The sequence below is a fragment of the Protopterus annectens genome, chromosome 7.part0 (genome assembly GCF_019279795.1).
Source record: "Protopterus annectens isolate FY-2018-M chromosome 7.part0, PAN1.0, whole genome shotgun sequence".
In the NCBI taxonomy this organism is placed as follows: Eukaryota; Metazoa; Chordata; order Ceratodontiformes; family Protopteridae; genus Protopterus; species Protopterus annectens.
Window position 1 is genome coordinate 1,330,197,059 of NC_056739.1, and position 24,381 is coordinate 1,330,221,439.

The 24,381-nt window shown below is 43.4% G+C and overlaps 1 protein-coding gene across 1 annotated transcript in view; it reads right to left on the reverse strand.

The window, feature by feature from the left end:
- The window catches only part of MESD (mesoderm development LRP chaperone), a 102,927-nt gene that overhangs the window by 45,069 nt on the left and 33,477 nt on the right, over nucleotides 1–24,381 (reverse strand). Inside the window, exon 2 of the mRNA XM_044077940.1 lies at nucleotides 4,224–4,456. Coding sequence (XP_043933875.1) covers nucleotides 4,224–4,456 — 233 coding nt within the window. The remainder of the gene's footprint in view (nucleotides 1–4,223; nucleotides 4,457–24,381) is intronic.

Consider the following 24,381-nt stretch of genomic DNA (forward strand, 5'->3'; position numbering starts at 1 on the left):
GCGTACCTTTTTTGTCTATTTTCACTCTTCATGTTTAATCTCGCTGGTGTTTAGCTCTACGTGCTGGGCGTGACATTTGGATTTTGACATATATATATATATATATATATATATATATATATATATATATATATATATATATCTCCTCTGTTATCTTTATAGATCTTTCAAAAGCATTCAACATGGTTAACCATCAACTACTACTGAATATACTTAAGTCCCTTTCCCTCTATTCTCAAGCCCTACAGTGGTTCAAGTCCTACCTAGACAACAGGCTACAGGCAGTGCTTTGGGACAATACTCTAGCCTCCCCTCCTTCCTGTCTCCCTTGGTGTACCCCAAGGTTCTACTTTGGGTCCTCTTCTATTCTCTGTCTTTATAAACGATCTATTAGTATCCCCCATGCTATATCCATACAATATGCAGATGACACCACACTAATATCCTCGGCTACAGATCCTTCAGAACTGCAGTCCCTCACCCAAAATGTCTGAGCATGTAGATGAATGTTTTTTACAGAGTTGTCTCCTCCTTAACCCTAAAAAGACTAAACTATTGTTATTTACTCCCACACAAAAAATCCTCCCCACTTCACTTCACTATTAAATCTAAAAATGGTACAGTTATATCCCCCGATACTAATACTAAACTCTTAGGAGTGACCATCGACCATAACCTCAACTACGAATCTCACATCAATACCACAATAAAATCAGTTAACCAAAAACTAGGCGCTCTCTAGAGAGTTAAACCCTTCCTTACTCCCAATGTGGTCTCTTAAGGCCCCCGAGCCTGCGGAAACCATTACTCAAGCCGCTGAATCACTTACAAATGCCTTCTACCAGCACCTACAGGACTGCATGGATCAGGCAATCCCAAACAAAACAAAAACTCTTTGTACCAAAGGCAAGCGTCCAGTCTGGTGGAAAAGGAGGAAGCTACTACAAGATAGAGCAAAATCCTTAGAAGGGAAGACACCTTTGATCATTATAAGTAAAAAACTAAGATCTCTCAAAATCATCCAAGGCAAATTTTGAGAGAAAAGTCGCTAAGGACTCAAAAGACAACCATAAGGCCTTCTTTAGCTATGTTAGAAATCTGGGAGGAAACTCCCAGATATGCTCAGAATTAGTTCAAAATGATGTAAAAATCACTGAACCTACAGACATTGCCAACATACTGGCCGACAGGTTCAGTGCAAACTCCCTCCCCCCCAAAAGGAGAGATATCTATACCAGAGGATTGTAGCCCCCCAAACATCTCTAATGCTCAGGTGAGAACTGCTCTCTCCAAGGCGAAAAACACAGCATCCATGGGACCAGATGGCGTCCCCGGTTGTGTGCTCCACGAACTCAATGAGGAATTAAACCCACAGTTAGGGCAGCTGTTTAATCTTAGCCTCACCTCAGGATACGTACCCAAGGAGTGGCGTACGGCAATTGTGGTCCCACTCCACAAAGGCGGTGCCTCCACCGACCCTGGAAATTACCGTCCCATCAGCTTGACAAGCCTGATCTGCAAACCTATGGAGAGGATCATAATGGAACTCATAAATAAAGACATAGGGAACTTGCAGACTTTGGATCCAACCCAGTTTGGATTCGTCAAAGGCAGATCATGCCTTTTAAACTTGGTTGACTTATTCGAAACTGTCACGAAGCCCATTGATGACGGCAAGGCAGTCCACACAGCCTACCTCGACCTGGCAAAGGCTTTCGACACAATACCCCACTCAGGTATCATTGAAAAAACTCATCAGCTTAAATGTAAACTCTTACATCACAAGATGGGTTGCAAACTGGCTAAGTGACAGAACCCACAGGGTCAGAGTTGCTGGCGCCATGTCAGACTCAAAGCCTGTCACAAGTGGTGTCCCACAGGGCTCAGTCCTGGGCCCACTCTTGTTTGGCATCTACTTCTCAGAAGTACAAGCAAACACAGGAGGGTTAAGGCTGACAAAGTTTGCAGATGACAGCAAACTGGGAGCCATAGTCGAGAACACATCTGACACAGATATCCTACAGAAGGGTCTCATAGAAACGGATAACTGGTGCCAGAGCCATGGCCTAAAGTTAAACGCCAAAAAATGCATTGTCATACCCATCGGGAAAAACAAGGTTACCCCCAGCTACCATATAGGTGGCAACCCACTAAGCACAGAAGAGGTTATCAGGGATCTGGGGACCCAGGTTGACAGTAACCTTTCGTTCGACACTCACGTTACCAAAGTAGTTAGGAAGACCTTCTACATTGCCGACCTGATCATGAAGGGATTTACATCTAGATCAAGGGAGGTCATTGTCCCCCTGTACTCATCACTCATCAGACCAATGATTGAGTACAATGCCCCATTCGGGATGCATCTGACCTGACACCTGCAGCAACAGGAAAGGCCCCAAAAGTTCCTCACCAAAAGGATAAAGGGTCTCAAAAATATGTCTTATGCTGCCCGACTGAAGGAACTCCAGCTCTATTCAGTCGCTTATCGTCTGCTCAGAGGTGACCTGTGCCTGACATACAAGGCCATGTCCAACGCGGAATTGATGAACATGCTTCACCTCAAAAAATATAGATCCCTCAGAACTACAAGGGCGGGAGACTTAAACCTTGACACGGTTATTAATAGGACGTGCTGGAGGGACAGATTCATCACTCAGAGACTCCCTATGCTGTGGAACAAACTCCCAGTACATGTGAGGCAGAGCACCTCGCTGGCCTTGTTCAAGAGAAATCTTGACCAATGGATGGGAGATCGCAGATATACCCCAGGGATTACCTCAGTGTCACTGCTTGACAGAGGCACAGCAAAATAATGGGCATAGTATCCTTCAACTAAAGGGGTGGCGAAAGCCACAAAACTCTGGGCTAGGCTTATAAATGCCCTTGGGCAGACAGCCTAGTATGAACCTATGAACCTAATGCCAGAACTACCATTGCCCACACCCACCTAATCTCAACACTTTTTTATGCCTCTCCTATATATACAGAACTATCTAAAAGCAACTTCAACAAGCTGGCAATCTCTTACAACAATACTGCCAGATTTGCTACCAACTCCCCATGTAGAACCCACCACTGCCTAAATCTTAATCAACTGGGTTGGCTAGAATTGCAAAATCAAATTGGTTTTCACCAACTGGTTATTTCCTACAAAATACTGTATTATCCAGGCAATATACCAATTCTCACAAGTCTAATCAGCCCATATAAAAATCTAACAAACCTGCGCTCTGCAAACAAACTACTCATAACTACCCAAAAACCTAACAATACAGCAGGAGAATCCCTTTTCTCTAACACTGGGGGAAAAAGCTGGAACCTACTTCCTAGTGCAGGCACATCTCTTTCTTCTACTTCTCTATTTAAAAAGAAACTTAAGTCATACCTTACACCCACTGGCTATGTCCCTGTACCAACCCTGACTAGAGTATCTCTTACTGTTACCTTAGGCCACTACCACTTATATCTCTCTTCACAGCCACTTTAAGGCCCCTACACTAGATGTTCACTTATTGCAACTAGGAACAACTGAATTGGCCTTCTTTCTGCCTTATCTTTAGTCACTACCCTTACACTAATTCTTCCAATTCGATTATCTGGCCTGTTCTCCTGTTCCTGTTTATTACTTTGCTTTGGTATCTTCCCACCTTTCTAAATCCTCTCTATTTTCTTCTTGCACTCAAAAAAAAAAATAAAAAATTGGAATGGAACACCTGTTATTGTCTTACAAGTATCCTGTAATTGTAGTTTACTATTCTGTCTTTGTGCATGCGTTTTTATGGAGCTTTTCTCCCCGGGCCTCTACTGAAAATTGACATATATCCAGTTAGACTAGCCCAGTCAAAAATGTAAAATAAAATAAATAAATATTTATATGAGAAGGCTAAACTGCACTAGCTCACCAAAACAGACAATGATGTGAAAGCCCTGGCTGTGGAGACTACTCCAATTACTGTTAAACTGTTAAGATTAAAATGTGTTACACAAAATAAGTTGCTAAGAAGCTTGTTGTGCCTTGTCCTGCTGGAAGCATCGAACAACAGAAATTAACTTTCATGTTATCTAAAAGTCGTCTTACTATTAACAGCTAGCGTTATAACTTCCAGTGAAAATCATCATGCCAAGCCCCATTTACAACAGTGAAAAAAGCCCCGACAAATCTAAGTCGCCCACAATCTGAAACCACAAGCAATGACAGTGCGTTATAACACAAAGACTCTTACCTTTGCACATCATAATTTGCATTAAACAAACCACCCTGCCAAAGACTTGTTATTTCTTCCGTTTCTTTTTCAGTAGGGCTTCCGGACACTGTAACAAATACCATCAACGTCCTGCCTTTCTTGGACATCTTGAGGAAATTTTCTGGATTACTGGGATCAATTTTAGAAAAATCGACTGGAGCTGGTTTTCTCATGTGCTCTGGTAGATCTCCCTCCTCGATATCATCATCCTTCTGCATAAAGTAAACAAAAATCCAGCCTAAATAATTACTCATCAGATTGCAAAGCATGTTCTTAAGACATGAAACGTGCCTGGTATTTAATACTGATCTGCATGGCCAATTGTTTCCACACAGATACTTCCAGTATGCGTACATATACTTAACCAAGAGCACATTCAAGTGGAATGAATTTTCATTCAGTGTCATTAATGCAAAATGCAAATTATATAATGATGCACCCAGTACAATAACTTAAAATGTTAAATCACACACAAACACACCACAGCACACTGCGCTGCAAAGTATTTTCCACCCTATTATAGTAGAATTACGTGGGTTATTTCTTCATAAAAAGCTTTGTAAGACTCCTACATAATTCTACTGCATCTTTCAGTGACATCGCCATAGGGACAGCACTGATGTCACTCAAACTTTAATCAATGAGGCCTTGTTTGTCCTCTGTGGTGCATCTATAAAAAGATGCAACCCCTTGCAATCACTACATGGTCATCACCAAGGTCAAATTCACTGAACTTTCTTTCAGGGATGCTATCATAGGGAAAAAAAGTTTTTACTTTATGAAGCTTTTTATTTAAAAATGTTGCCACATAGAACTGGAAGACTGAGAGGTAACTGCAGATCAGCACTAAAGGCAATGCGTGTCATGGTCCACAAGCTAAGTGAAAGCATAACAGAACACCAATTCTGTGGTGAAAGTTTTTGTACTTAATATTACTCAATACCAAAACAAAACAGACAAACTTGTACTACTTCGCCATTTACTTATGTAAAAAAAACACTATAAAAACACACACATCAGAAAAGTGCCAAAACAGGATGAAAATGGCAAGTCTTCCCAAAACAGGTGAACCCGGCAATGCTTTTGGTTTACATCAGAAAAGTGCCAAAACAGGATGAAAATAGCAAGTCTTCCCAAAATAGCGGAATTCAGCAATGCTTTTGGTTTACATTTTAAGTTGCCAAGACGCTAGCATAAGATCACTTCCGTAAAATTACTAGAATTCCTGGGGAGTTGCTGCAAGAAGACATCAGTCCCCCAACCTGATCTCTACAAGCAGTCAAACATGCTTAGGAGTTCAGAGCTGCAGTCTTATGCCATGCAAACAAAGTTCAGTTATAATGAATGCAATGGCTGAAAGAACATTAGGTTCACACAACAAACATTTTAAGTAGGACACTGAAGAAATCTTCTCCCTTACAAAACAGTGCATAGCAGCTGAGAACTGCTGCACTTGAACCATTAGTTGCACTCTCCCATCTTTCCAAAATGGGTATACTCAGCTTTGAGTGACAAAGGTCCAAAAAATAGGGATACATTAAATATTGCTTTTACAAACTTAGACATTTGATAGAACAACAGGTTTTATATTAGTATGACTTTCCTGAAGGGTTTTAAGTCTGAAACTCAAATGTCTGTCATTTTCTAACTTCAGTCCTCAATGATTTGGCAGAAAACTAAAATTTTGAGAAACAGACCAAAAATATGAGACAAAAAAATCTTGACATTCTGCAAAAATATGTACAGCTGAGAGGTATGGTGTAGCAATTTCATATCATAGTATGGAAAAATGGAAATTAACTAAAAATATAGAATTTTAGCAGTTGTGCCAGCACTAATGTTGTAATGGCATAAACTCTGACTGCAGCCCTAGTAACCAAAGTTTGATTAACAGATCAGGTGCTTGAATGCACTAGCAGGAGAGCATGGGTGTACCCAGCAATGACTGAGCAGGATGCACACAGCCACAACTTTTGGAGCAGGGGCATGGGGGTGGGCCTAAGTCTCAGCTAGCCACTGCTAATCGTAGTGAGTGTTCAGTATCATGCACTTGCAGAGTGAGGCAGTAGCCCCTCCCACTGCTCAAAGTTCATGACTTGCACTAAAATGCCAGAGAAAGCACAAGCTCTACAACATCTGACTGAATAGCAGCACCTCTTATACAGCTCTCACCCAAGCAAATCTGGGGATTCTCCACTACTAGGAGACAAATGTGTTTTGAGCCTGATAGGGCAGGCAGACAAGGAAAAAGCTGTATAAAAATACACAATTACAGCAATTATCGAAACTCTTTTCCCACTGTTCTTGTGCCAGTTGTTCCACTTGGTCTTCAACAGACAATTCTGGGCTTAAACAACACAGCACAACAAAAAGCATCCAGATCCATTAGAGGGGTTACCTGGACTGTTCTTTAGACAAGACAGCTCATTAAATGGCAGTTTGATCACGTTTCCAACTTACAAAATGTAAGATGCCGGAGTTTTGCTGGGCCTCCTGCCCCCACGCTTCTCCTTAATTAAGTATACAAACTCCGTAGTCTTTCATGAGCTGCTTCCCCAAACAAACTGTTCCTGAATTACCATTCTTTTTCAATAAAATTTAAGTAATGCAAAACATTGGTGATAACCTTAAGTAAAAGTAAATAAATGAGCTCTACCATCAGTAAGTCATCAGTGACACATTAACAGTGAATAAGAAGTTATGTTCTTACCATAACGTTCCATGTTAGTTGTCTTCTTCTCGCCTTCTTCTTGCTGGATGGGTTCGGAGCCGACCTCGGCTCCGACTTGGCCTATGCTATAGCTCGAGAGCTATTTTTACCGGCTCGAGGCAGCCCTATATCCCACAATACCATGCGCTAACTCCCCAGATCTCGTTGGCAGCTAACACACAGTATAAATTTATTATTATCCTTATTTCCAAGTACGGACTCCCTGCTGGTAACACTAAAGATACGGGGAAACCATAAAGTATTGTATCACATGAAATAAAAGGACTCAGAGACCTTAAAGTCTGTCTAGGCTAGGCGGCAGGAGGGAGGGACGCAAGAAAGAAGGCAAGAAGAAGACAACTAACATGGAACGTTATGGTAAGAACATAACTTCTTAATGTTAAGTTGTCATTCTCGTCTTCAGTCTTGCTGGATTGGACAGCGTCCCCTAGCACCTTGGTCCTGGGTGGCTCAACGGAACAGACTCCAGAGTTCTGTGGAACCAAAGTCAGCTCTATTTCTGGAGGCTATATCAAGTTTGTAATGGGCAATAAAGGTATGCTGAGAAGCCACTCTGAAGTTCACTCCGGAGACCAAATAAGGGTATGAGACCCAAGAACCAAGTTATATTGAAAATAACAGTTTTATAATAAACAAAACGTAACCACTGAATGGTTGAGAACTGTTGGATTTAATTAACGCTTGTATACCAAAAGTGCGTTTTCGAGTACCTTCATCAGAAAAACAAAGTTTCACATAGGCCTAAAGTTTTCAGCACTAACTTGACTTGAACTCTGTTGGACTGAAACAAAAACTGAACATTCCGCCGTATGTCTGTCACTCTCTGAGGTGGTAATGTTGCAGACATTTCTGTGGTGTTTAACATGGCGCCTATGAAGTTTATACATTGACAAGGTGACAAGGAGGATTTTGCAAAATTTATAGAAATACCTAGATTGTTGCAAAGTTGAATAGTGCAATCCCTGGCCATTATAAGATGCTGCTTGGTGGTAGCGGAAATGAGCCAGTCATCTAAATATGGAAACACCTGGAATCCTTTTTGTCTCAGGTGAGCCATGACCAAGCATTTGGTGAACACCCGGGGGGCTGTGGTGAGACCAAAGGGCAGGGTTCTGAATTGATAATGACTGGCTCCCAGCTGGAAGCAAAGAAACCTCCTGGAACGCCTGTGTATCTTTATATGATAGTACGCGTCCTGGAGGTCTAAAGAGCACATCCAGTTGTCTCTGCCCAAAAAGGGTAGAATGGACTGCAGTGTTACCATCCAAAATGTTGTCTTTTGTACAGAGTTGTTCAATCTGCTGAGGTCCAACATGGGTCTCCAGTCTCCTGTCTTTTTTGGTACCAAAAAGAATCTTGAGTAGACTCCGGATCCTAGCTGATCTGCTGGGACTGCCTGGATGACTTTTTTTTTTTTAACAGCTTTTTTATTTCTAGCTGTGCCTGACCCCTTTGTCTGGGTGGTACATCTGGGTAGGGGTCTCGGCGGTTGGATCGGAGGAGAAATGAAGGGAATTTTCTAACCCTCGGATATGATCGACTGTACCCATTTGTCTTGGGAGACGGATTGCCAGGCTTCCGGGTACAGAGATAATCTTCCCCAGACTGCCTCTGAAGGCGGACAGTCTGGCAGCTTCTCAGGGATGCTGAAACGGTTGGTCAGGGAATGATTCCCTGGAACCCTGGTTCTGTGGACCCCCTCTGCCGCTGGGGCGGCGTCTGTTATTGTTCCCCCCTCTGCCTCTGGGGGGAAATTCACCACGTGCGGCAGGCGCGACTCCCTGTGGCTTGCGGAACCACATCTTTCCACCCTTCTGGCCCTTAGGATAAGGTCTAGAAGGTGTGGAAAAGTGGACTCCCACGGCAGAGATAGTCTTACCATCTTGCTCGCATCTGGTGAGGGTATTCTTCATCTGAGGTCCAAACAATTCCGAACCATCAAAGGGGGCGTTGGTGAAGGACGCCTTGAAGGGATCGGCAAAGTTAGAGTTGCATCCAAGCGTGACGTCTCAACGCAACACCTGTGCCTGCGGCCCTACTCGCTCCATCGGCTGCGTAGGAGATAAGCCGCATGGAGGAGTTGACAATGGAATTCAGGGTAGCCAGCTGGGAGTTCATCTTGTCCTGATAATCTGCAGCAGAAGGATCCTGTATGGTTTCACCCAGCTCTTTGAGCAAATCTCTCTGAAGGCGGGTGATGACATAAATAGTTAAGTGACCGCATGGCGAAGGTCTCTGAAGCAAATGTCCGCCTACCATACCTGTCCATGGTCCTGGACTCTGTTAGGAGGATGAACAGGTACAGAAGGATCAGCTAATTCCTTCTTAGTGGCTGCTGCTACCACCATAGCATCTACTGAAACACCTTTGGTCAGAAAGGAATTGTCCTCTGGGGCAGAAATACATTTAGAGGGCTTCCTAGGGGTAGGTTCCATTGAGTCAGGAGCTGCCCACGCCTTTCTGGCCACTACTTCCATTAGTGGGTCGAAAGGAGGAGACACCCAGGAGGTGGAAGGATGAGATCCAAAAGCATCAAGGTAAACCGACTCGTCCTCAGAGGGTTTGAGAGTGGACCAATTTCCCCTCTGTTTCAGGATCTCTAGGATGTCTGAAAAAGAGACATCCTCAGAGGGGGATCTCGGGGAACCCTCCGACTCATCCAAGTCGGTGTCCGACGTGACAGACTTGGGGGAGTCTATGTGCTTCCTCTTGCACTTTTTCCTAGGGGGTTCTCCTGAAGCTTCAGGGGAGGCCTCGGAAGAGGAGGAGACACCCAAAGTGGGTACCCTACGCTTTGGATCTCTGCTGTCAGATGCAGGAGGATGGCCAGAGACCGTAACAGGCACTGTAGAGGAAGGAGCTGCAGAACTTAATCTTGGAGTGGACACTGGGTCCAGCATGCTCCTCATCACTTCGAAGGCTCCCCTATCAGGCACCAAACGCAGTCCCGGCTCCGAAGAGACCCAAACCGCTCCCGGCACCAACAGAGAAGTCTCCGAGAATGATGTCGGGGCCGAACTAACCAGAGCCGAAGCTCAGAGAGGGAGAGCGAGGTTGGACAAGGGTCCGATGCCACTCGCCCCCTCGGAGCAGACAATGGAGTCCCGGCGCCTGGACCTCTCCACGGACAGAACCAATGAAGAAGTCGGAGCCAATGACGCCGGAGCCGAAGGTGCAAGTATCTGCTCCGACGTGGGCAAGGTTACGGTTCCGACAAACTCCGGCTCTGAACTCGAATGGCGAGTCGGGGGAGGAATCTATGGCGGTGTCGAGGGAGCCACAGTCTGGTGAGACAGGCTTTGGAGCATTTGGGCTAGTGCCTGAGATTTTATGAGTCTACTGACCACCCTCTCAATATCATGGTTGGAAAGCCTGGATGAATGAGTCTTATGACTCCGCTCCGACAGGAGTGGTGATCTCGGAGCCTATCGGACGGATTCTAGCGAGGGGGATCTAGAGCGCTTGCATGCTGGAGTCGGCTCCGATGCAGGTTTCGAAGCAGATACGACCTTGCTCGCTTCAGATCCGATTGGAACCGATGTCAGAGCCATCTCAGTTACACCAGTCCACGACTCAGAAGCTGGAGTCGAGGGTTTGGCAGTTTTAGAAGACTTCCCCGAGCCAGACTTGGACGAGGAGTCATCGGGCGTCAATAAGCCCCTAAAGACGAGCTTATTACGACGCTCCTGCAGGACTCTTGAACTAAATCTGTGACAGACGAACAAGAGTCCTGCAGGTGTAAAGGCCCCAAGCAGTAGACGCAAGAAGTGTGACCGTCTGTCAGACATTTTCTGACAGCACGAGTCACACTTCTTGAATCCCGAGACCTTAGCGTCTTTGGACATAGTCCTAAATACAGAAAGCACAGTCAGCCCACACAGTCACTCAACTTATACCCAGAACGGAGTTAAGGGGAGTGACTAAAACACCCACACACACACACTCTAAGGGGTGGGGGAAACTAAGCTAAAACCCATAGGCCCGATTATAAAAATTAACTAAAAGGAGGGGAAGAAGGGCTACAAAAGGGCTGTAATAAATAAAACTATCGCTAGGGACCTAAGGTAGGAAAATTATTTGGTAAAATAGCTCTATTGAAAAAAATTTTCTTTTACTAACCTGAGCCGGTAAAAAAAAAAGTCAACCTCGCAGCGAAGCGGCAAACGAGATCTGGGGAGTTAGCGCATGGTATTGTGGGATATAGGGCTGCCTCGAGCCGGTAAAAATAGCTCTCGAGCTACAGTATAGGCAGAGTCAGAGCCAAGGTCGGCTCCGAACCCATCCAGCAAGAATGAAGGAGAATGACAACTTAACATTACCTATTAAAATCAGGTAGTCTACCTTTCTGTTGAACTGAATGCACTAACATGCAGCAATGTCCATATTAAAAAAAACGTGAAAATGTAATTTAGATTTAGTTAAAGATGTTTCCATATCCAGCCCATTGTGATTAATTCCAAATGTTCATATATCCAGCCCATTGTGATGGCTTCAACAGCCTCTCTGCTGTTTTTGGGTGGTGATTTAATGTCTTGGATAGGGTCAAGACCAGAAGCTATTATCTGCACCATGTAAAAATATATTTAGTTTATTTTACATTAGCTTACCAGGCGTGTTCGACTTCAAAAGGGCCCATTTTCAGAGGAGGCCAGGGGAGAAAAGCTCCAAGTTAAATAGTAAACAATGTTATAAAAAATATACAATAGGTTACATAGTGAACAGTGATGCAAATTAACTGAAATGAACAAAAGCAAGTAACAGCAATACAAATAATGCAGTAGAGATGGTTAGTCACAGATTTTACACAAACAATTCATGGTCATCACCTCAGAAACTAAAACATTAAGTAGTTTTACTTAGGAGGTAGGGTGGCAGCCTCACCACATTAAAAAAGTAGCATAAAAATTATACAGTTATAAGCTGATGATGGTTTCCAAGGGAAGGGTCAGAGAATATAAACAATAGAGAGAAGTAATATAAGAAAAACAGTGTACAAGAAAATACTGAGGGATCACAGCCTGGTGTTGTGCAGGAGCATAGCTAGTTTTTAGTCATATGGGTCTTGAGAATTTTGAAATCTGAGAGGTTGCCTGTGGAAAGAATGGGTTGGGGGATTGAGATGTGCTTTGAGACCAAGGCATCTCCATTGCTATTACTGGCTTTAGAGACTTCAGAGCTAGTGTAGGGTTTGACTAGGTTTTTTAGGGCTCGACATTCACCTAATTGGTAGATAACAGAATGGTAAATTGTATGTTGTTTGAGGCATAATAGGTTTGGGAGTTCCAAACTAGTCTAGTTTGTTAAGAGCTGTACAGCCTGTATTGGGAGTTTGGTGGCAAACCTATTTTGTTTTAACATGCTTCTAGTTTATTTAAATTAGACTTCCTTAAATTTATGAAGATTGGGGAGGCATATAACAGTGTGGATAGAGGACTGCTTTGAGCAATGGCTATTTTGGTGGTTTGGGTGAGGAATGGATTGGCTTTGTAGAGTGCCCAGAGTTTTATGTGGACCTTTTTAATAGTTTGTGATATGCGGATATCATAAATGAAGGATTTGTCAATAGTGACCTCGAGAAGTTTGGTGTGCTCTACTTGCTTGATTTTGGTATTGTTAGTGGAATAGATGATGAAAGGGGTAGGGGGTATTTTACTGTTGGTAAACATGAGTAATTTGGTCTTGGAGTTGAGTATTAGTTGACTGGTGGTAAGGTACTGTTCAACATCTGTAAATGCATTTTGTGTTTTTTGCAAGAGTTCGGGGATTGAAGTGGCTGAGCAGATGAGTGTAGAATCATCTGCATATTATATAATGTTAGCCGATGTGGTGGCAGATTTGAGATCAGATTTGAGATCATTTGTAAAAATAGAGAAGAGAAGTGGGCCAAGTATGGAACCTTGTGGTACTCCTACTGTGACAGGTAGGAGTGAGGATATATTGTCTAGCCATTTCACTGCTTATTGTCTGTCTGACAAGTAGATATAGAACCATGAAATTGTGGATTGTGAGCAGTTTAATGCGGCTAGTTTGTACAGAAGTTTTTGGTGTGAGGCAGTATAAAATGCTTTTGACATGTATAGGAAAACTGAAGAAACACACGCCTTTATTCCCTACCTGGTTGACCAGGTCTGTGAAGCTAATAATGGCAGATGTGATTCTATGCTTGGGTCTGAAGCCATCCTGTGCACCTGAGAGGAGGTGGTCACTCAAGAGACAGGGAAGGAATTGTGACTATATACAGGTCTCAAAGATTTGGGCAACAGGGGGGCGGTATTGCGATGGGTCTGTAGTTAGATAGTAGTGTTGAGGTGCCTCCTTTGTGCAGGGGGATAATATGGGATAGCTTTCAGAGTTTGGGGATATATTGCTCAAGAGATGGACCAATTTATTAGTAGGGGCACAGGGTAAGGAATAGAGCTGGATGCTAGCTTTAGGAATTAATTGATAAGCAAGTCAGCTGCTAGGGTTGAAGGGTTCAGTTGGTGGAGAAGTCTGTTCCTGTATCATGTAGTTAACACATTAAGACTAAAAGCTAAAGAACTGGTGACGGGTGGCGAGTATGATCATTGGGCTGGTAGTGTTGTGATTTACTAATGACAGAATGGAATTAGTAAAGTGAGAATTGAACTGAGTGGCAATACTTTCATTGGTGTTAGAGGGGCAGGGTTGGGGGTTGACGGATGTTTGGGATAGAAAATATGACTTATTGAAGCCCATAACTTTGGGGGGGGGTTACTTTGATGTTTCTGTTGAGCTGTCAAACAGTGGGTTCTCTGGTCTGTTTTTTTTAATTGCTTTTTTGAGTGTTTTCTTAAATGTAGGTGGTTTTGGAGGGTTGTTTGGTTTCTGGGACAATGCTCCATCTCTTGTTTCATAAGGAGTTTAGTGTGTTTTGATAGCCACGGAGTTGGTTTAGTTTTTCATGGATTTTCCTGATGGGGGCTACTTTAGCAAGGATTTTTCAGGAATGTGTGGTTAAAGTATTGGGTTGCCTTATCAAATTGGAGATGTTTTAGTGGAGGCCAATTCCATTGATTCAGGAGAGATAATATCTGCGGAAAAATTATTTGCGTTATGGATGTGCTTGTACGTGATTTTTTTAGGGTTAACTTTCTGCCTTAGGAGTTAGGTGGGTCTGTGATCAGAGAAGGTGTCTGGGAGACACCCAGAGTGAGGGCATATCAGTGAAAATCCAGTCAAGTGTGGATTGTTTTTTTACTTTGTTTGTCAATCCTAGTTGGGGTAGCGATAATGTGGATAAAGCTGAAAAAGTTAATGTGGTTTGAAGGGTTTATGGAAAAACAGGAAGATCTGTCTAGGTAGAGATCTCCTGCAATGATTGTTTCCTGGTTAAAGGTGGCTGCTGCCCAATTAAGTAGATTCTCATTGTAGCAGAATTGTTGCCTGGGGGTGTGTGTAGACTGCGATGATGCGTTTGTTGTTTGGTTATAGCCTGGGTATTAGTACTTCACGGCTATCTGGATCAGAGGGGTAGGTGTCTAATCTTTCTAGGTTGAGTTCTTATAGATTACTGCAATGCCAGCAGCACCTCGCTTTTTATTTCTGTCTAATCTATGAATGTTACAGCCTTGGGTTAGTAGTTCACTCACTGTCTTTGTCTGGTTTTAGCCAGGTTTCACTTAGTATGACTATGTTGGGGGAATATTGACCAAACCGCACAAAAAGGTAGCAAACACCAAACCAAATAACAACCCTTGTTGAGGTCCCAGAAAAACCACAGCTCGAACGGAAGAGTGAAGATAATAAACTTTAATCCACACAGAAAATCCAACAACAAAAGCTTGATAAAAGCATGAAAAAGCATAAAAGTCTTCCCTGGTTAAGCGCTTTCATCTGCAGGAAATGCAGATTTCATCAGAACCATGATCACGGCGCTGATTACACTTTTATAGTTAGCTTTGGCGCCAAAATTCAAAACCAAGTGTAAAGAGACTGAAAAACTGTCCCTAACAAAAATGAATATTGTGTGTAAAATATTATGAGTAAAATATTATTGAATATTTTAAAATATTTTAAAAATACAGGAAAAATATGGGTAAAAAAAAAAAAAAAAAAAAATATATATATATAGAGCCTACTTGTTGATACTAATAATAGTAATAATAATGTTGAATAATGATAAATATAATGCTTAAAAAAATCAATAAAAATAAACTAGTCAAAAAACAATCCATAGAGGAAATAAACATCTACCTAAAATCATTCCATTAATAAAAATGGTTTGATGCTAATGTGGTCATTTAATCCAGGACTAGTAGTGGCATCACAAAACATTTGCCACTTACTTTCTAATAGTCCCAAAAACCTTTAGAGTCAATGTGGTCAATGATACTAAAAAGAAAGGTATGTTCCTGCCCTCTATCTAAAACATGTTTACTGAGGGCATTATTACAATCCTGTTTTTTAATCTTGTATAAATGCTCGTAAATCCTAGTTTTTAATTTTCTCTCGGTCTTCCCGATGTAATATGCATTGCAAACAGTGCATAAAGCAACATAAACTACCCTCGATGTATTGCAATTACCTATTAAATTAACCAATCTAGTTTTAATGGTGTTGTTCAAATTTATTATTTTGGTTTCATTAATATTCTTACCTTTGTTGTTCCTTTTTTGTTATTAATATCCTTATCCCTTACTTTTTTGATAACCTTTTTGCTCTCCAACATATTTTTAATGTTTACGGATGTCTTATAAACACATTTTGGGATGGTCCCCACTATTTTCCCTACATCTTCTGATACAGTTAAAATGTTCCAATGTTTAACTAAAATTTCTTTGATTACACTTGTATATGGACTAAACATTACACAAATATTACTGTTATTGTAATTGGCTCTCTTATTGGAATTGAAAGGTTTCCCCAGCAAAGGTGGATACTTCTGTCCCCATTCCTTTTTAACAAATGTAATTATGGGGGTTAACATAGAAACTGGGTATCCTATATATTAGGCTATATATATATATATATATATATATATATATATATATATATATATATACACACACACATACACACACACACATTTTTTACCCATATTTTTCCTGTATTTTTAAAATATTCAATAATATTTTACACACAATATTCATTTTTGTTAGGGACAGTTTTTCAGTCTCTTTACACTTGGTTTTGAATTTTGACGCCAAAACTAACTATAAAAGTGTAATCAGCGCCGTGATCATGGTTCTGATGAAATCTGCATTTCCTGCAGATGAAAGCGCTTAACCAGGGAAGACTTTTATGCTTTTTCATGCTTTTATCAAGCTTTTGTTGTTGGATTTTCCGTGTGGAAGTTTATTATCTTCACTCTTCCGTTCGAGCTGTGGTTTTTCTGGGACCTCAACAAGGGTTGTTATTTGGTTTGGAATATAGACCAAAGGTAGAGTGGAGTTGATCCACTTTGTTTGGGATACTCCTTAGGTTAATATTTAAGATAAGGAGGTCAGAGCTACTGTGGTGGTGCATTATTAGGTTTTGTTGCTTGGGAACCTGACTGTGGGCCAGGGTTAGGGTGTATGTCACCAACCTGAATAAGTAGAAATAAATTGCTTGGGACTAGGTGGGCAAGTATTGAGAGTAAATATGTACAAAACAAGTCTGATGTTATTAGATGGTAGAACATTTGAGTGAGACGAGATCTAGGAGGGAGTTGTAGAGATTTGGTGATATTAAAGTTGCTGGGTTGGTTGGTTGGGGTGTGTTGCTTAATGTGGGTGAAAAGATGATCACTTTAGTAAACATTATAGTTCATAGGTAAGAACTAGGCTATCTGCCCAAGGGCATCTATAAGCCTAGCCAGAATGTGTTGGCTTTCGCTGTCCAGCAGAGCCATTAGTTTCCCCGTGACTCTGTCCAGCAGAGCCATTAGTTTCCTGTGACTCTGTCCAGCAGAGCCACTGCAGTGATCCCCGGGGTAAATTTTCAGTTTCCCCATCCACTCGTCAAGGTCTCTCTTGAAGTGTGTTAGTGAGGGGCTCTGCCTAATGTAGACTGGAATCCTGTTCCAAAGCATGGGGAGTCCCTGGGACAGGAATCTATCCCTCCAGCACGTCCTATTTATCGTTGTGGTGAGGTTTAGATCCCTAGAGCGCGTGGCTCTTGGAGATTTGTTTTTTAGGTGGAGCATGTCCATCAATTCTGGGTTGGACATGGCCTTGTATATCAGGCAGAGATCACCTCCGAGTAAGAGGTATGCAACAGAGTACAGCTGGAGATTTTTCAGTCAAGCTGCATAGGGCATACGTTGGATGCCAGTAATCCTCTTGGTGAGGTACTTCCTTGGTCTTTCCAGCTGTTGCAGGTGTCTTGCAAGGTACATCCCAAATGGGGCATTGTACTCTATGATGGGTCAGACGAGTGATGAGTAGAGGGGCACAATAACCTCTTTTGTTCTAGATGCAAACAGTTTTGTGATTAGGTGGGCCACATAGAAGGATTTTCTAACCACCTTGGCAATATGATTATCAAAGGAGAGATTACTATCTACTTGGGTCCCCAGATTGCTCATTACATTTAGGGGACTACCACATATGTGGTAGTTTGCGAGTACTTTTTCCAAAGGGGATGACTATGCACTTTCTGGCATTTCGCTTCAGGCTATGATTTTGACACCAGGTATCTGTCTCAGTGAGACCCTTCTGGAGGATGTCTGCATTAGCTGGAGAGTCAATTATGGCCTCTAGTTGGCAGTTGCCTGCGAACTTGGTCAGCCATAGTCCTCCTGTGCTTGTCTGTACCTCTGAAAAGTATATACCGAACAGGAGGGGTCCCAGAACTGAGCCCTGGGGGACGCCACTTGTAAATGGTTTAGAATTGAACCTAGAGCCTGCAACTCTCACAGTGTGGGTTCTATCCGTGAGACAATTGGCAACCCATCTCGTGATGTAGGGGTTTATGTTCAGGCTGCTGAGCTTGTATATAGCACCAGAATGAGGAATGGTGCTGAAAGCCTTTGCGAGGTCTAGGTAGGCTGTGTGAAAGTACAGATGTGTACTCTTACCATAAATGTAGATGTTAGAGTGTGTTCACTGTTGCAGTCATTACTGTAGGGTTCTTCCTGCTGGCAGCAGCCCTCGATAGGCCAGAGTCCCAAAGTCTGGATCAGACGTCAGCTGAGGTCGCTCCTTCCCTGACGTCAGAGCGCCAGGGGGTATAAAAGCCTCAGCCGGCACCATTTTCCTCAGTTTTTTTTGCCCCAGATGTCAGGTGTCCAAAAACAGACCAATAGCTTAGACAGAAGAATAAGCATGCATCAAAGTAGAACACATCTAAAACTCATCAGCACATATACCTCAGAGGAAGAGTACTATAAAGGAAACACAGCAAAAGAGGGGATAGGAGGGAGGGTAACCCAGACTGCAACAGTGAACACACTCGAACATCTACATTTAAGGTAAGAGTACACAACTGTACTATGTTCATCGTGGTTCACCGTTGCAGTCATTACTGTAGGGTTGAATCCCAAAGCTAAGCAAGGGTGGTTGGAAAATTTACAGACGGAACAGAAGGGGCGGCCACAAGGCCCTGCAGGACTGCAGAGGCAAAGCCAGCCCTAGATTCAGAGTAGAGAAGGAGGTTGTAGTGCTTAGAAAAGGTGTGCACAGAACTCCAAGTAGCAATTTCTAAGATTTCCTTGGTAGGAACTCCACTGAGAAAGGCTGCTGAAGTAGCAGCAGCTCTGGTAGAATGTGTCCTAATGTTAATAGGAACTGGTTTTCCATGATGAGAGTAACAGAATCTGATGCAGTGGGCAATCCACTTAGAAATAGTTTGCTTAGTGATAGCTTTTCCTTGTGATGTAGCCACATAGGCTACAAACAAACAATTGGTCCGTTTTCCTAAAAAACTTGGTCCTGTCCAGGTAAACTCGAAGCTGTCTGAATGTCTAAAGAATGCAAAATTCTCTCTTCATTTTGAGGATTAGGACAGAAGGTAGGTAAATTAATAGTCTGATTCAAGGCTACCTTAGATACCACCCTTAGGCATAAAAGAGGGATTAGTCCTCAAAGACCCCTGTCCTGATGAAAAATAATGAAGGATTCCACAGACATGAGTGCTTGTAATTCAGAGACCCTTCTGGCAGAGGTTATTGCTAAAAAAAAAAAAGGACAGTTTTCCAAGATAAAAACTTTAAATCTGTGGTAGCCGCAGGCTCAAAAGGGGACAGAGTAAGTTTTTCCAAAACATAGTTAAGATCCCAAGCGGGAACTGGAGCACTTCTAGGGGGCCCAATATTCTTTGTCCCCCTGAGATATTGTTTAAGTAATGGATAAGAAAAAAAAAAAAAAAGAGGGAGATTTGTATTGTATTGTGCAAAAATAGCAGAGGCATGTATTTTGATATATGAAAAAGATAGGCCCTTATGCAACATCTCTGTTAAATCAGAGGGATGTTTGGAACTGCAGTATCAAAACCCTGTGCCTGATTCCAGATGCAAAATCTTTTCCATTTTCCAGCATAAGATTTCCTGGTGCGGGTCTTCTAGCCTCAAGAATTACATCCATTACCTGTTTGGTAAGGGTAGAATTGCTTATAGCCCATGGATCTGCCAGGCCGCTAGATTCAACGTTTTGACATGACTGTTCAGGATCCGGCCGTCTTGTTGAGACAGTAAATGTGGAATTTGTGGTAGAATTCAGGGTGGACCCTGAGCCAAGTTCATCAGGGTTGAATACCAGAATTGCCGAGGCCAGTTAGGGGCCAGAAGAATCATATCTGGTTTGTCCCGTTTGATCTTCAGAGGTACCCTTGGTAGAAGAGGCAATGGGGGAAAAGCATACACGGAGAGGTTTTTCCAACTGAATGAGAGAGCATCCACTTTCCAGGCCCGTTCGTGGTAGGTCCTCGTGCAAAACATTTGAAGTTGGTGGTTTAGGGGAGATGCAAAGAGATCTATGTTCGGGCACCCCCATGCCTCTTATCATCCTGAATACCTGAACATTCAACATCCATTCGTGCGGATCTGGTAGATTTCTGCTTAGACTGTCTGCCAGAGAGTTGTCCTTTCCTGGCAGAAATTGTGCTTGTAAATCCACCTTGGAGGCCAGTGCTGTGTTCTACAGAGTCATGGCCAGTCTGCACAGGGGGTAAGAATGGGAGCCTCCCTGCTCGTTTATGTACCGCATCACTGTAGTGTTGTCTGTCTATCAGTAATTGTCCTGGTAGAATGAGATCCTTGAAAGCGGTCAGGGCATTCTGTACAGCTAGCATTTCCTTCAAATTTATGTGCAGGTGCATTTGGTCCTCTGTCCAGGCACCTTGAAGACATTTCCCTTGCATGTGGGCTCCCCACGCATAGTCCGAAGCATCCATCGTTATCACATGATTGGCCGGAGTGGGACAGAAAGCCTTTCCCTTGTTCTGGAGACAGGCCTGGGCCCAACAAAGAAATTCCCGCTGGAGGCAAGGCAGAATTGTGATCACCGTTACCAAACTGTGACAATGCTGAGACCATACACTCTTGAGGGTACCACTGTATTTTCCTCATATGCAGTCTTGCATATGGTATTAGCAGAATGCAGGATGCCATGTAACCCAAAGCCTGCAGAATTTTTCTTGCAGTTAGCTGACTCTTTGCAGCCAGGTTTTTGAAAGGGGAAGCCAGTTGCACTTTTTTGTCTGGTGTCAAGTAAGCCCTCTGGGTTGTAGTGCTCAAAAGAGCACCCAGGAATGTAATCTGTCGAGTGGGTACCAGGTTTGATTTCTTTAGGTTCACTGTAAACCCTAGACACCTGAAAAGAAGCTGCACAAAAACCAGATGCTGACGTAAAGTCTCCTTGTTGTCCGCTTGAATGAGACAATCATCCAGATAAGGGTATATTTGAATTCCCTTCTGTCTGCAAAATGCCATTACTGGAGCCAGGCACTTGGTAAAGACCCTGGGCGCAGTAGATAAGCCAAAGGGCAGCGCAGAGTACTGGTAATGTTTCGAGCCCGCTTTGAATCTGAGGTACCTTCTGCATTCCTGCCTTATAGGAATATGAAGGTAAGCTTCGTTTAAGTCCAAAAGTCACCATCCAAGCGTTCTTGTTCAACATGGGCAGCGGCTGCTGCAGAGTGAGCATTTTGAATTTTGGAATGTCCAGAAAAAAGTTTTAAGTACTGAGAGGTCCAGTATTTGTCTCCACATGTTTTCCTTCCTGGGAACCAGGAAAAGCCTCGAATAAAAACCTTGCCCTATTTCTGCATTTGGTACCAATACAATGGCCCTCATCATAGCCATGAGGGACTGAACTTGCTTCTGAGCCTCTGCCCATTCGTTTGGTTTTGGCAAGTTATGGAAATGAAACTTGTAACCTCTTAAAACTATGTCCAGAACCCATTTGTCTTGGGTTATGCGGCTCCAATTGTGATGGAAGAGAGATTTTTCCTCCCAAAGGCGCTTTCAGGAGAGGAGCCCCTGGAGCTAAGGGAGAGTCATAAAGGCTGCTTCCTGTAAGGTTGCGACCTATCTTCTCCACCCTTGGGAGAGGGAGCACTCCACTGCCTGGGTCTGAAAAAGGTCTGTGCCTGTCCTCTATCTCTGGAACGTCTGTATCTACCTCTTTGGGGCCTGTCCAAGGTCGGAAAGGACCATGGCTTAGCTGGCCAGTTCCTGCTAAATCAAGGAGGTTGCACCTGTAAAAAATCTTTAACCGTCTGCATAGATTTGGCCTTGTCTTCCATTCTCTTCAATACCTCCTCGGCCCCAAACAAAACATTGTGCTGCAGAGGGGATTCCAACAGTTTTGCTTTAACCTGATCTGGCAAACTTTGATCCCTTAACCAAGCATGCCTTCTAATAACTGCGCCAGAAGCTGCAGCCCTGCAAGGAGCCTCCAAAGAATCAAAACCACAGTGCAGGGTAGGTTTACCCACCTGCTCAATAGCATGTAATAAATCATGTAGCTCCTTATCTTCAGTATAACCAGAAACAGCTGACATCTTTTGCTTCAACACAGACAAAAGGTACTGCTGGTATTTCAACATATGAAATTGACAGTTCAAAGCTCTAATAGACAAAGTAGCAGAAGTATAAACTTTTTTGCCCAGTCTTTCCAAGGCTCTGGATTCCCTGTCAGAGGGAATAGGGATCTTAGCAGAGACTGCTTTAACACCCTTAGGGCCCTGCAAAATAGTTTCTGGATCAGCTGAAGGATTTTTAAAAAGGAATTTGTGAGAATCTGGAACCCTATTAATACCTATCCGGTTTGACAGGAGCAGGAGGAAAGGAATCAGGAGAGAGAGTAGACTCTGTAAAACATCACCTGCAATGTCCAGGACAGGGGGGACAGCCAGGGGCCTATGCTGGGGAAGTAGAAGAAAATCTCTAAGCCTTCTCTTGGATTCAGAGTATTCCTGCCCTTCCCAGTGGAAATGCTCTCATGTCATGCAAGGTTTCCCCAAAAGAATAATTTACAGGAGGAGAAGCTTTAGGAAGGGATTCTTCAGCATCAGAATCCTCATAAGGAGGGAAGGAATAGTCCTGCTGAGGAAGAAGTAGAAGAAATTGAACCTGATCTGATGACTCATAATCTGGCTCTTGCCTAGGCCTTTTGGCAGGAGGGGGATGGGAACCCCTGATCATAGTTAACAGGTCTTCGGCCATTTTAAGCATCTGTCCCTGAGGTCTAGGGCCTTGAACTGAAGAGGCCTGTGCTAGTCTCTGACTTTGTCGGGGCCTTTGTCTTTAATACTGAAGCCATTTTAACATGAAGCTGTGTAGGCCTGAAAACCCCCTCAGAAGCCGGTGCCTGCACAGCGGCTCCGGAGCATTATCTGAAGGTCTGGTCCCTTGAAATACAGAAGGCCCCATCGGCTCCTCATGGGAGTCTGTACAGGCGAGCGGTTCATAAGTGGCGGATGACAGGGGCTGCGAAAGCACCTCACTAACGACCGACGAACCGGCAACTGACTCTAATAAGGAAATGTAGTCTGTTTTGGACCTCAGAGGCCTGTCTTTATCTCTTCCAAAGTAATGGAAGGCAAAATCGTACCTGCGCTTAATAGTTCGGTGGTTAAATCTAGCACAAAACCTACAACTAGCTACGTCGTGGTCAGGGCCTAGGCAAGGAATACAGTATGAAAGAAAATCCTTATGAGGTATTTGCTTCCCACAAGAAATACAATTATTAACTTTTTCTGACATCAGATTGGAGCAAGAAAAAAGTTCCCCCAACGGGGTACTTAGCTTTAGGAAGAAGAAGTCTTCAGACAAATCAAAGTGAACAGGAGTCTGCCGACCAGCACTTGCTAACTGCTTTGCTTCGGGCACCGCGCAGCAAGAAAGACTGAGGAAAAAGGCGCTGGCTGAGGCTTTTATACCCCTGGCGCTCTTTCGTCAGGGAAGGAACGACCTCAGCCGATGTCGGATCCAGACTTTGGGACTCTGGCCGATCGAGGGCTGCTGCCAGCAGGAAGAACCCTACAGTAATGACTGCAACAGTGAACAACGATGAACATCCTCCTTTCCCTCGTCTAAAGCCTTGGTAAATGTCTCAAAAACGTCCGCCAGGTTTAGGAGGCATGATCTGCCCTTAAAGCCAAACAGGGTAGGGTCCAATGTTTGAAGGTTCCCAATGTCACTGTTTATGAATTCCATGATTATGCGCTCCACAGCCTTGCAGACCAGGCTAGTCAGGCTTATAGGGCGATAGTTCCTGGAGTCCGTTGTGGCTCCACCTTTGTGGACCGGGCTGGTGTGCGCCACTCTATGGGTACGTAGCCTGTAGAAAGGCTGAGTTTGAACAGTGTGTTTAGGTGAGGGGTTAGTTCATTTTGGTGTTCGTGTAAGAGAGACAGCCTGGGACACCATCTGGTCCCACTGAAGCTGTATTTTTGGCTTTGGATAGGGCTGTTTTAACCTGTGTGTCCGATTGCCGGGGCACTACATTCTTCTGGCATGGTTATGAGCCCTTTAGGGGGTGGGGGGGGTGAAGTTTGCACTAAACCTGTCTGCCAGAATGTTGGCAATATCAGTCTGTTCAGTGCATTTTGTGCCATTCTGCACTAACTCGGAGCAAATCTGAGAGTTTCCACTTAGAGGTTCTTGAAGAACGCTTTGTGGTTATCTTTGGAGTCCTTGTCAATTTTTCTTTCAAAGCTCGCCTTGGATGATTTTATGAGGGATCGTAGTTTCTTGCCGATACTGATCAGGAATGTCTTTCCTTCTTGGGATCTTACTCTTTTCTGCACTAGTTTCCTCTTATTGTATAGCATGTTTATGGCAGGGGTCCACCAGACTGGTTTCCTTTTCTTGGAGTGAGTCTTGGTTTTGCTTGGGATAGCACGATCCACGCATTCTTGCAGGTGCTCATAGAGTGCCTTTGTAAGGGATTCAGCAGCTTGGACAGCGTTGTCCTTTAGCATGGCAGCGGTGAACCTTTCCACCTCGGTCTTAAGTAACGT